General features: G+C 43.1%; 1 protein-coding gene across 1 annotated transcript in view; it reads left to right on the top strand.

Annotated features, from left to right (window-relative positions):
* The window catches only part of LOC122792349 (aprataxin and PNK-like factor), a 679332-nt gene that overhangs the window by 332646 nt on the left and 333298 nt on the right, over positions 1-13388 (top strand). The window contains exon 4 of the mRNA XM_044060142.1: positions 5408-5582. Within this exon, the coding sequence (XP_043916077.1) occupies positions 5408-5582 (175 nt within the window). The remainder of the gene's footprint in view (positions 1-5407; positions 5583-13388) is intronic.

Here is a 13388-nt window from a genome sequence, read left to right on the forward strand (position 1 = left end):
TGGAAAGCAGATCCCACACCGGGACTTCCATTCTTACTGCATCACTTGTTTAGGCCTAGACCACGACGTTTCCGGGCCCGCTTTAATGCAAGAACCATTCGCCGTAGAGCTCTTATTGTAGACAGTTTTTTTCGTCTTCCGTCTTCACATTCCGATTTGGCATCTGTCAGCCAACAATCTGTGGATGTTCCGAAAAAAACGCAGAGATAAAGATAGAAACAGACCACACAAGGCTAAGCCGTCCGACGACTCTACCGCTAAGCAGGTTGTCAGTTCTCCGGAATTTAGTGAGGTGCTTTCGCTGCCCCTGATGCCCTATTTGATATCTATGCAGGCCTCTACCGAGCCCTTTTGCAGAAATGTTCGTCTTCCGAGCCTTTGGCTATCTCTGCCTCAGTTGGGTCTGGAGCCGCAACACGGGCACTGGCTTCCGAGGAGGCCTTTCACACTACCGAATCTGGACTACCATTTCTCTCAAACTGACAGATTCTGTCAGGCCTAGAAGCCAGGCCACTCCTAGAAAAGCTTCTTCTAGCCACCATCTTGCTCCTGCTCCTGCTCCACCACCCCAAGCACAAATGCTTAAAATGATGGAGGATCTCATCTCCCTTATCCGGGGTAGTCAGGCCACAACTTCTAAAAGGAAAAGACACCCTTCTCCAGAAATTAATGCAGAACAGGATTCTGAGTAATCTGACTATTCATATTTTGAAGAGGAACAGAAACCTCTGACTGCTTATGAGGATTCAGATACAGAGGAATCCATCCCTTCTGCCTCCCCTCCAGAGGACCTTTCCTTTGGGGAAACCTTTCACACCCTCTGGGAACATTTCCATTGGGAATCTCAGGACATCCCTCAGTCTAAGAAAATACTTAGAGAGTTTCTGGACCTGCCCCAGCACAGACCCCTGGCCATCTCCCCTACTTTAGAAGTGGTGGATGATGTTTTCCATGAATCCATCGTAGCCCCTGATGCCCTCCAACCTGCTCCCAGTAAACCTGACAGATATTACAGAGTACCAGATTCTCACGAATACCTGTACGGAAATCCTGCTGCAGACCCAGAGGTCAATACACAGGGACCTAAAGAAGCTAAGACTAGTTCTGCCAAGAATCCTATTCCTTCTAACAAGGATTCCAGAGCTCTGGACAGATGAGGTAAAAATGTATAAACCTCTGAAACCTTAGCTATCTGAGCACTCAACTGTCAGTTCCATATGTTAAAACATCAACAACACACTTTGGAACTATTAAAACAAAAGACTTCTACCTTTCCTGACTGTGCCAATTCAAAAGAGTTATCAGATTTACTGCACTCTGCTTGTCAAGTGGCCAAACACTCATTACACTGTGGATATGATGCCCTAGAAGCCTCTAGCAGGGCAGCAGTGTCAGGATCTGTCATTAGGAGACATGCATGGCTGAAGGAACAACCTCTCCCTGATCATGTCAAGTCTAAACCTATTGATGCACTCCTGGATAACGACCACTTGTTTGGAGTTAAAGCAGAAGAGGTGCTTAAAAAGATAGACAAAGCAAAATCTATGCAAACAGTAAAAGATTTCTTTCAGGTTCAATCTCCCAGGTTCAGCAGGAACTTTCCCTCTAAGCAATGGTCCTTCCCTGCACCTAGCAGACAGGGTGAAGGTAAGCCCCGCAGGTACAGATCATCCAGGCCCCTATCCCAGGGCCAGCAGAGAAGCAAGCAGTGGACCACTTCCGCCCTAAAGCAGGGTGTTCTAAGTCACCCTTCTATGGCAAAAATTCACAGTGACCCCCCTCCCCCATCTGTCCTCCCTTCTCTCACCAAAAGCTAGGAGGAAGGCTCTCCTTCTTCAAAGAAAATTGGCTTTCTGTAACAAAGGACCAATGGGTCTTAAAGATAATTTTTCAGGGATATAAATTCTCCTTCAGCGAACTCCCAATTCCAAGAGGGTACCCAGACTTACCTCCAAATCAGTGGGCAGAGGCATTGAAACAGGTCCAAACTGTCATATCCCAGGGGGCGGTAGAACCTGCCCCTCAGATCAAACAGGCAAAGACTTTTATTCCAGACTATTCCTTGTTCCCAGAAAAGAGGGCACTTGGCGCCCCATCCTGGATCTGTCCATTCTGATCACCTCCCTGGTGGTCCCCAAATTCAAAATGCTAACTTTGCAGCAGCTGCTGCCTTTGCTGACAAAAAATGCCTGGCTAGTGACCCTAGACCTAAAAGAGCAGGATCACAGCACTTTCAGTTCTCAGAGCTGCCCTTTGACTTATCTACTGCACCCAGAGTATTCACCAAATGCTTAGCCTTGGCCATAACATTTTGCAGACAGAGAAATGTACAGATTTACCCTTTCCTGGACGACTGCCTCATTCAGGCAGACTGCAAAGAAAAGCTGCTCTAGGACCTTCTCTTTGTCAAATTGCTCCTAACTTCCTTAGGGTTCACCATCAATGAGAAAAAATCAAAGCAAACTCCCACCAGGAACATCATTTTCTTGGCATCTCTGCAAGGCACAGCATCCCAAATGTCCCTCCTATCCCCAGAAAAGCAGAGCTTCCTGCCTCTCTACATTACTCAGCTGGCTTCCAGAAGTCACCTCACTGTGAGGAAGTTCCTGCAAGCCCTGGGGTACATGACATCTTGCATCCTTCCAATTCCTCTGGTCAGGCTTCACATAAGAAAACTTCAGTGGTATCTAAAGAACCTTTGCTGTCAGCGCTCTCAGTCTTTAGAGACCTCTCTCCCTCTGATCCCATATATAAGGGCTGAGTTTCTTTGGTGGGCAGAGGCCTGTGCCAAGAACAAGGGTCTTCCCTTCATCCTCTGCCCTAATGGCCAGACCATCACCATTGACGCCTCAGACATTGCTTGAGGCACTCAATTAGCAGGCAGGTGCACCCAAGGTCTTTGGGATGCCCAGCACCTTCCCTTACACATCAATCAGAAAGAGATGATGGCAGTACAAAAGGCTCTGACATCCTTCAAACCCCATCTCAGGCCAGGGGTTCTCCTTATAAAATATATACAACACCACAGTAATGTCGTATATCAACAAACGGGGGGGGGGGGCCCAATCTTACCCTCTGTGCAGGCTAGCCATGAACCTCTGGCTGACAGCCGCCTCCATGGGTTTACATCTAATTGCCCAATACCTACCAGGGGTCAACAACATCCTGGCAGACCAGCTAAGCAGAAACTTGCTGGACCTCCACGAATGGCAGCTCCACAGGGAAATCGTTCTGCAAATCACTCAGGAGTGGGGGACTCCAGTGGTGGATCTCTTTGCTTCGGCACCTCAACCACCAGCTGCAAAAGTTCTGTACCAGGGAGTATCACCTCTTAGCATGGAAAGTGGATGCCTTGACCTTCCCCTGGAACTCCCTCTTTGTGTACGCGTTCCCTCCCCTGCCTCTTATTCCTAAGGTACAGATGAAAATAAGGGAGGAGAGACCAAAGGCCATCCTCATTGCTCCAGATTAGCCCAGACAGCATTGGTACCCCTTACTGCGCAGCCTGACCTTACAGCCCCCCCCAAGCAGCTTCCCCTGATCTCAGACCTCTTGACCCAGGTGGGGGGGGGGGTTACTGCACCCATAGTTGCAGACTGTTAATCTTTCAGCATGGCTTATACTTTAAAAGCTAACAAGGAGTCCCTGTTAAGCAAACAGGTCCTAGATATTATCACAGAAGCCAGAAGGCCCAGCACCAGAAAATCTTACGCAAGGAAATGGAAAAGATTCTGCTCCTGGAGCCAGTCCAGAGGGGTCAGTACCTCACATCCTTCCATCCCTCTTATCTTGGTTTACCTAGCCGAGTTACTCAAAAGTGGCCTCTCCTTCTCTTCTATTAAAATCCATGCCTCAGCCATTTCAGCCCATTATGATTCAGACCTACCTCTCTTCTCTCATCCTTTGATTAAACAATTCCTCAGAGGGAGTTCTAATATCAGACCTCCCTGAAGGCCTCCCACACCAGCCTGGGACCTGAATTATGCTTCCGAAAAACTAACCTTACTTTCTTTCGAACTTGCTGCTTCAACAGAATTGAAGTACCTCTCTTGGAAGACTGCCTTTCTACTAGCTATCACCTCAGCCAGAAGGGTTTCAGAACTTCAGGCATTCATGGCTATTGAGCCGTTCATCACCTTCCATGCAGACAGGGTCTCCCTGAGCACTAACCCCTTCTTTATGCCCAAGGTGGTATCTGATGTGACCCTCAACCAGGCCATACACCTACCCACCTTCTTTCCCAACCCTCAAAACAAGCAGGAAAGAATTCTGCACTCGCTAGATGTGCAGAAACAATTTAGATACTATCTGGACCATACTAAACCCTTCAGAAAAACAGACCAGCTGCTTGGCAGTTTTGCCCCAGGGGCAGAGGGGAAGCCCATTTCCAAATGGATATCACACTGTATCCATTTCTGCTACAGACTGCATGGGCACCCCCCCCCCAAGTCTATTTGTACCCATTCCACTAGGGCAGCGTCTACTTCCACAGCCTTCCTCAGAGGAGTCCCCACCAGGGACATCTTGGAAGCTGCCACCTGGACCTCTGTCCATACCTTTACAAATCATTACCGCGTACCTCTTTTTTTTTTTTAAGTCTAGGGCAGGGTTTGTCTCTGCAGTTCTGCAGTGCTTGCTGACCCATGCCTAGGGCTCTAACCTATACTTCCACCCTTCTCCTCAGCTTTGGGAATCCTCCCACAGGTGATGACTGCAACAGTGAAACACAAAGAACATAGTACAGTTGTGTACACTTACCATAAATGTAGATGTTTGAGTTTATTCACTGTTGTAGTCCTGGTTTCCCTCCCTCCATCCCCCTTGTATCTTCTTCCCCTTGGGGGACATAAGCTTCCCACTTTACCTTATTTCCTTGTGTTTCTGACTGGTTAGGGCAAGAAAAAGTGATGTAATGACATCGGCTGCCTTGCTTTATAGCACTGATGACCTGACATCAGACTACAGGTGACTGCAGCCGACGCAGAAAAACATTGACTCTGGTATTCGGGCCAGCCATGGGCTACCACAGGGATAACCCACAGGTGATGACTGCAACAGTGAATACAGTCAAACATCTACATTTCTGGTAAGTGTATACAACTGTACTTTTTTTCTTAGCATGTGCTTTGAAAATTAAATTGAAAGTTTTGAATTTTCTAATAATTTGAGGTTTGGACAGTTTATATTTTAGAAGATTGAGAAGTCTGGCTGTAATTAATGAGAACATTTTCATGCTGATTATTTGACAAGCAAGTAAAATGGAACAGTAGAAAATATATTTTCAGTGTTAACACACATTTTACTTCTGCTGGCCTGCCAGCTCATCATAGCTTTTAATTTTGTTTGTACAGTTTGGTTTTGATGGTTGGTATTTATTTCCTGTCACCCACTTGCTCTTATTTTTCAGTAACAGCCAGATATTAGATGAACAACTTCTTGATGAAGATCCAGCTCCTTCCAGCAGTGTGCCACTCACTGTTGACAAATCCCCAGGCTGTTCTTCAGTCAGTAGTATAGATCAGAAAACTGCCCCAGCAGATCAAAGAAATGCAAACAATGATAAAAGAAATGCAAGTAACCAGGTGAGACTTTAGATAGAATAGTGCTTAAACTTGCGTGTTCTAATCCCAACTTATCCTTTAAACCATGTATTTTATATGTACCACCTCTCTGCTGATTATTCTGAACTTTAACCAATGCATTGGAAATATAAGTATGCCAGATTTCTGGTTTCTCAAAAATATTGTATGCATCCTACTGTTTTATGTCCTGTTTCTTCCTGCAGCCTGTGTTTCGCTCTGCCTTTAACTTTACAGGAGCAGTACTTTCCCTAGATCATCTTTTTTTTTTTTTAAAAGTAAATAAACTTAGTTTATTTCATTTTTCTGTATTCAGTCTTGGGGAGACGTATTGAATCCTAAAAGAAGTTTTTGCTGAACTGCTTCTGGATATAAGTCAGGTTTTAGGAGAATGTTTTAGACAAACCAGAGTTTATTTAGAATGCCTGTGTGATAGATCTTAGTTTGGTCTTGGACTTGTTTGATCAGATAGACTTCATTCTAACTCTAGTTTGATGTGTTTGACACCAATGACTTTTAAAACATTATGCTGTAAACCTCTAAAAAGAGTTCTGAAGGGATTGAGTTAATTTTAGCCCTTCATCTCAGCATAAATAGCAGCAGTTATAACTTTCTTTGAGAGTCCATCTAAAGAATTTCATTGTGTGTAATGTCCATTCTAAGGATCATTCCACAGTGCTTTCAGAAATGTAGGGGGACTGCCCCATGTGCATGTCAGTCTTCCAGCTTGAATTCAGGAGCAGTTAAACATCACCAGACCAGGTGCTAGGTTACTTCCTCTCTCTGTAGGTGCTAGTTGGAAATTTGACTATAAGGAGGGAGTAACCCAAGTCATCTTCACTTACTATTATTATTATTTTGAAACTGGAACAATCATTTTTCTTTCATGTCTGATTGATTCTAGGCATTGATTCAAGAGCAGTTAGTGCCTTTTTAGTCTTTGCCTCTTGCTTTATGTAGTTTTATTGCAACTCGGTCATTTATTTTGTGGAGTTTGTTAATTATTGTTTTGGTGGCTAATTATGCCCCCTGAGAAAGTCAACAGGAAGATTCCCTGTGGGAGACAGATACTTCATAAGAACTGTCGTTTATATTTATTTGGTCTTGTTTAGGAGCATGGTGTAACCAGTTGTGAAAATGTTACAACTTTTAATAAAAAGGGTACTTTGGGGACTGTCAGGAGAATTGAGGCCTTTGTTGAGCATAGAAAACTGGTGATACTGAGACAAGGGCATCTACCTTTCACTTAGCAGATGGACCTTTGGCCATTGCAGAGCATAGTAAAAGGCATAAGGAATCCTTTAAAAAGGCTGCACAAGCAGTACAGAATGGTCTAGCTGATTTAGGATTTAGTCTGAGAATTCACAAAGGGGAGATAGTGAGTGTTGGCTCTTGAAGTCTCGGGGAAATCTGTATAGGCCAGATCTTCCCAGACCTGGATTGAGGCACAGCTGTGTTCACCTACTGCTAGGTTAATAACCAGATGTAGCTCCCCCTGTAGTAGGCCCTTTGGAGATAAATAGTGGATCAGCAGTGTCGTAGAAAATCAAACTTCAGAAATTGTCATTACTGTACCTCAACAGGACTCTAGTCACAGGCACTCATGCAGGGCATTAACCTTCTGCTAGAGGTTTATTGAGAGTCCTGTTCCCAGTCAATGCTGGCAGCAGGCATTTCCAGCATTTTGTTGAAAATTCCTTAGCGTTATGTGTCTACTCCCACTATACAACCCCCTTCAGTGAGAGTGTCTGTCCTGCCAGTGTTCATAGATTGGGCACTTGAGCTATGGATACCTGCTGTTCAGATGTTTGCAGTAGTACCTTTGCAATTTGATTGTTAAAGATTTGCAGAAAAAATATCTTGTGGCCTTGCAAAAGGCTGCCTCATTTTTTCCCTTCCCCCATCATTCTCCATTTAATGGTTAATTACACAAAAGAAATGGAATAGTAATCCCTTCACCCTAAAACAGAGTTGGAAGGAGAAGGTCTGGTCTTTTTGGTCCAAATCCACTCTTTCATGGCTTATGGGACAAACATGAAAACAGTTAAGCTGCCATCACCCCCCCCCCCCCCATCTCTAGTAGACATTGTCTTTGAGGGGTCTGTTTAATATAAAGAGCACTTCTGGTGGGGAGAGTGGACTGCAGATTCTAAAATCTTAGAAGATATTTAGAGCAGTTAGGGGTTAGAAGAAGTAAACCTTTCAGTAGTCCCTGCTATAGTGCAGGATTATGCGGATGTATTTTTACATTGTTTTTCTTGACTCTGACTCCCAATCTTCTGTGCCCAGAAAGCTTGACAGAGTTTATAGAGTGCATGACCAGTTAAAAAAAAAAAAAGAAGATCCAGAAGCTATTTCTTTGGCTGTTTCTTTGTGTTCCAAGCTGGTACCATACCCAAACACTGTTTTAAGTGACAGGGAGAGTGTCATAGAGCTGAAAAAGGTCTCTATAAATTGTCAGACGTACATGTTGTACCATGGGGAAATCCTCAAGCAGACTGAAGATACAGTCAAAGAGACTTGGGATGAGTCTGTGAGGGAAACAGTATTAAAAGGCAGACTAGTTGGGGAAAAACTTGATTAACTAAGCAGTCATGCACTTCAATGTGGGCATTTTAGGTAAGTAAAAAAACACTCAGGGATGTTGTGGGTCCTGATGCCCAGTCATGGGGTTTTCTCATCTCCGGAAATCCATTTTCTTGTCGCGCCCACTTTGAAGATATTATGGCACATAGAAAATGCCTTTTGTGTTTGTTTTTGTCAATTTATTTTTAAATATTTTTTTAATGTGCTTTTTTATATATTTTTTTGTATTTATGAAAATAAAATAGTCCCTTTACATTTCTCTGAAATCAGGTTGCATAATGTAAATATTTATGCATGTACAAGACTCTAGCCATGATTTATAGTTCATCTTATATTAAGACAGGAGGTGGCGTGTAAGGAAGCTGTTTGGTTCTGGGTGATCTTGCATAAGATATTTTGAACTTTAGAAGATGGACCTTTTATATTCTGCTGCATCTGTAGGTTGACTAGCCCCTAATAATTTTAATCTTGCCAACAGACAGTCGTGTTTCAGTCCGTGCAATATCAGCTATTAGGGATGCAGTGCAAGACATTGACTTAAATGTAAGGAAGCAGCAACTCAGCTACAGTTAAACTGCATGAATGATTGCACTGTGATTTACTCTGACAATTGTGTGTTGTAGCATCATTGATCACTTTATCAGTATTTGAAGTCATTGTATGTTCTATGTTTTAACTGAGTTTTAGTGTACTGTTGTGGTTCTCAGACTTAACCTTGAGAGGTTTGTTTTACATTGACGAGTAAGCATCCTTTTTTTCAATAGTTACAGCTGCAGGCTCTTGTGAAGCTGATAGGAGTACACAGATTTACTATTTGATATCTGATTGTAAATGGCTGTTATTTTGCAGTTTTATTTATTTAATTTTTGCAGTAGGCTTTGTGTGGCATTATCAGCCTGTTTGTTTTTCATCTGTTACCATTTGGATTGATGTATTTTTAGTCCCTTTTCTGTATATGGCTATGATGCACTTGATACCTGTTCCAGAGCAAATGCCATTGGGGATGGTGGTAAGGAGGAATGCATGGTTACAGACACAGCCTTTTTCATATAAAGCAAAGGGATAGCTGTTGAATGCACCGCTAAATATTTCCTTTGCCCTTCCTTCCCAAGAAATATTGAAGAAACTTGAGGAAAAGAGGAAGACTGTGAATTTTGTTAAACAGTTCTTCCACCCATCAGTTTCCAGACTTTCTAAGAATTGCCTGAGTAAACTATAGACATTTTATAGAAAATAAAAAAATGCTGAGTCATTATAAACAAAAAAGGTAACCAAACGTACTGCGGTTGCATGTTGTAAAAAAACAATAACCAAGCGAAATGTGGAAAATAAAATGTCTGGTGTCCAGGATAGTCCAGAACAAACCATGTTAGAAATCACACTAAGACACATTTTATTAAAAAAGTTAAACACTTTCACCCAATGATGTTATATGGACTTCAGAACAAAAAAGACAGCAAGCAAGGCAGGAGAAAGGGGCCAGCAGAGGTAGCAGAGCCTCGCATCTTGGGTAGGTCTGTTTCAGCCACCTTTGGAACCTTCCAGCTGTGACTGTCTTCATTTACCTATAACCTCACTTCTTCAAAACCACCTGGATGGAAGAATTATTTATTTTTTCTAGAACTTGGACTGATGGTTAATGAGAGCTGAAATTCTAAGCTGCACCCCAAGTAGACAGTTTTCTTGGCATATCACCTTTTCTTAAAAACGAACTGTGTGACTTCATGCTACATCCTTAGACTTTATTTCTTGACTTGGCATGTCCTCTTTTTCCAAGTACTAGTTGTACTTTGCCAAGTCCATTAACCAACAACTTGTAGAGTGCAAAGCTTTAGCTGTTGTTTCAGCAGCAGAATGAAGAATGTTTTTTTTCTTTTTACTCAGGATTATTCTTTGTAACTAAAAAGAGAGCTTTTGTAGACCCATTGTAGTTTTGTAGCAGTTAAGAAATTCACTGTGTTTACCATGCAGTCCATCCTTTCTTAGTTGCTAACGAACAACTTCCCGGTCACTTTGGATATGAAAGATGCCTATCTGCACATCCTTTTTCCTAATGTTGACAGACAATACCCCAATGGCCTCTTGGTTGATGAAAGACAGTACTAGAATGACTGATATGGCACATCAGCAAGAAGGAGGCACACATTCCTACCATCTACTTAGATCAGTATTCAACCCAGGGACTCCTTCAGGTTACACAGAAGACAGCAGTCTGCTTCTGTGTCCTGTATGTTAGGCATGGCTGCTGTTCTCCACACAGATTTAAATGCATTGATGATTATCGACCCATGCAGTACTGCAAAATCAGTGTCACTGAAGTATAGTGTATGTGAGAAAGTCATCGTCAGAGTAGAAGACTGAAGTGTTTCTACCTTTATAATAGTATTCCACCTTCCATCTCCTTTATACTTTTCCTTTTTTCAGTCATGATGCTGTACTGAGGTATCAGTTTAATGACTGGAGACAGTAAGATTGTGTAAGCCTTTGCTCTGACTCCAGAACAATATTGTAGATTAGAGTGTCACCAAGAAAATAGCTTAATGGTTAGGGTAGCCTGTGTCATGTGGCTAACATCTCATTACCTTTCTGTCATTTTTGTAGGATTCATTGAGTTAATTCAGACACTTATCACACATTCCACAAATGCAAAGGTCTCTTTGTCACATATTTTAATTCTGGGAGGATAAGGACAAATTCTTATAGCTTGAGAACTGATTGTATTAGCACCCATACATGATGGCCATTTCCAAATTTAGGTTAATGCCAGTTTAAAATTATCCCTCTTCATAAATTCAATGCTTCAATCACTCAGCAGTTGTCAATAACAGTTGCAACTAGGAAACATGTACTTCTTCTTGGAAAACATTTTCCAGTTGTTTATGAACCCTAAGAGTTTGGGAACTGTTGTGGACCGTGACCTAACTTTTGACCATTATGTGTCCATTGTTGAAAGAAAGCCCTTCTATATTGCCCAACTTATAAACAAAGGGATTGTGTCTAGATCTATGGGATGCCATTACCCCCATTTAGTCTGCCCTCATTAGGCTAGTCATTGAATATAGTGCCCTCTTTGTCATGCATCTGTTCAGACACATGCAACAACTAGAACACCGACAGAGATACCTTACTAAAAGGGTGCAGTGCATAAACAATATGTCCTATATGGACCAACTCAAAACCATGTCACTATACTTTGTATCCTACAGAGTGCTAAGAGGTGACTTGTGTCTAGCATGCAAAGCATTCTCTGAATTTATGGCACATCAGATGGTGTCAGATGTACTCATTCTAGGGATCTAAACTTCTTATGCAACATCAGAATGATTTGGAGGAACAGATGTAGGTCACAGAGAATACCGCTGCTCTGGAACAAACTCCCTATCCACATAAAACAAACTTCAACCATGTCCATATTCAAGTACAACTTGGATCTATGGATGGAAAACAGAAAACTTACCCAAGGACTGCCCCCTGTACTACCAGTGGAGAGAGGCCACTCCTAAATTCTTCATCCAATGTATGACTCTCATAGGTTCATAGGTTGGTACTAGGCTATCAGCCCTAGGGCCTATACAAGCCTAGCCATAACAATTCCCTGGCTATTTCTTCCCACATTATTTACTTTCCTGGACCCCTGTCTAGCAGGGTGACTGACGTGATCCCTGGGGTGAATTTCCTTTCTCCCATCCAATCGTCAAGGTTCCTCTTGAAGAGGTCCAAAGAGGCACTCTGCTTGACATGTATGGGCAATCTATTCCAGAGTCTGGGGTGTCTCTGGGTCAGGAACCTATCCCTCCAACATGTTTTGTTTATTGTGATGACAAGGTTTAGATCCCTGGAGCGTGTAGCTCTGAGGGATTGGGATTTCTTTAAGTGTAGCATGTCCAACAGCTCTGGGTTTGACATGGCCTTGTATGTTAAGCAGAGATTGCCTCTGAGTAGACGATATGCGACAGAGTATAGCTGGAGTTTTTTAAGGCGGTCAGCGTAGGGCATCTGCTTTAGGCCTGTGATTCTTTTAGTGAGGTATTTCTGAGGCCTTTCCAGTTGTTGCAGATGTCTTGAGAGGTACATACCAAATGGGGCATTGTATTCTATAATGGGTCTAATGAGGGATGAGTACAGTGGGACAATGACCTCCTTTTTCTGGATGAAAAGCCCTTCATGATGAGGTGTGCCACATAGAAGGATTTCCTGACTGTTGTGGCGATGTGGTTATCGAAGGTGAGACCACTGTCCACCTGTGTCCCTAAGTCTCTTATCACACTTTCTGTGTTTAGTGTACTGCCACCTATATGGTAATTCATGGATACATGTTTTTCCCAAAGGGATAACAATACATTTCTTGGCATTGATCTTGAGCCCATGGCTCTGGCACCAAGCATCTGTTTCTGTAAGGCCCTTTTGTAGAGTATCCACATCATTTGGGGATTCAATAATGGCTCCCAGTTTGCAGTCATCTGCAAACTTTGTTAGCCAGAGTCCCTTAGTGTTGACCTGTACTTCAGAGAAGTAGATGCCAAACAAGAGCGGCCCCCAGGACTGAACCCTGAGGTACTCCACTTGTCACTTATCTGGAGCTGGATTTGGAGTTGGCTACTTTTACAGTGTGGGTTCTATCAGTAAGCCATTTAGCAACCCATTGGGTGACATAGGGATTAATGCCCAACTTAGTAAGTTTATCTATGATTCCAGAGTGGGGGATGGTGTCAAAGGCCTTGGCAAGGTCTAGATAGGCTGTGTGGACCACCTTACCCTTGTCCATGGCTCTGGAGACTGATTCAAAGAAGTCAATCAGGTTCAGGAGACAAGATCGGCCCTTCACAAATCCAAACTGGGTGGGGTCCAGTGTTTGAAGGTTGCCAATGTCTTTGTTTATAAGTTCCATGATAATACGCTCCATGGCCTTGCAGATAAGGCTTGTCAGACTGATGGGACGGTAGTTTCCGGGATCCAAGGTGGATCCCCTTGTGGATTGGGATAACTGTAGCTCTGCGCCACTCAGTGGGCACGAAACCTGAGGTGAGGCTATGATTAAACATGACACTTAGGTGAGGTGCCAGTTCATATTGTAGTTCATGTAGTACACAGCCCGGGATGTCATCTGGTCCCATGGATGCTGTATTCTTGGCTTTAGAGAGTGCGTTTTGTACCTGTGTGGCGTTATTACTGGAATTTGGCAATCTTCGGTATTGAGATGGGCCATTTAGGGGTGAGAGTGGG

This window comes from Protopterus annectens, chromosome 1.part2, assembly GCF_019279795.1.
Source record: "Protopterus annectens isolate FY-2018-M chromosome 1.part2, PAN1.0, whole genome shotgun sequence".
NCBI lineage: Eukaryota > Metazoa > Chordata > Ceratodontiformes > Protopteridae > Protopterus > Protopterus annectens.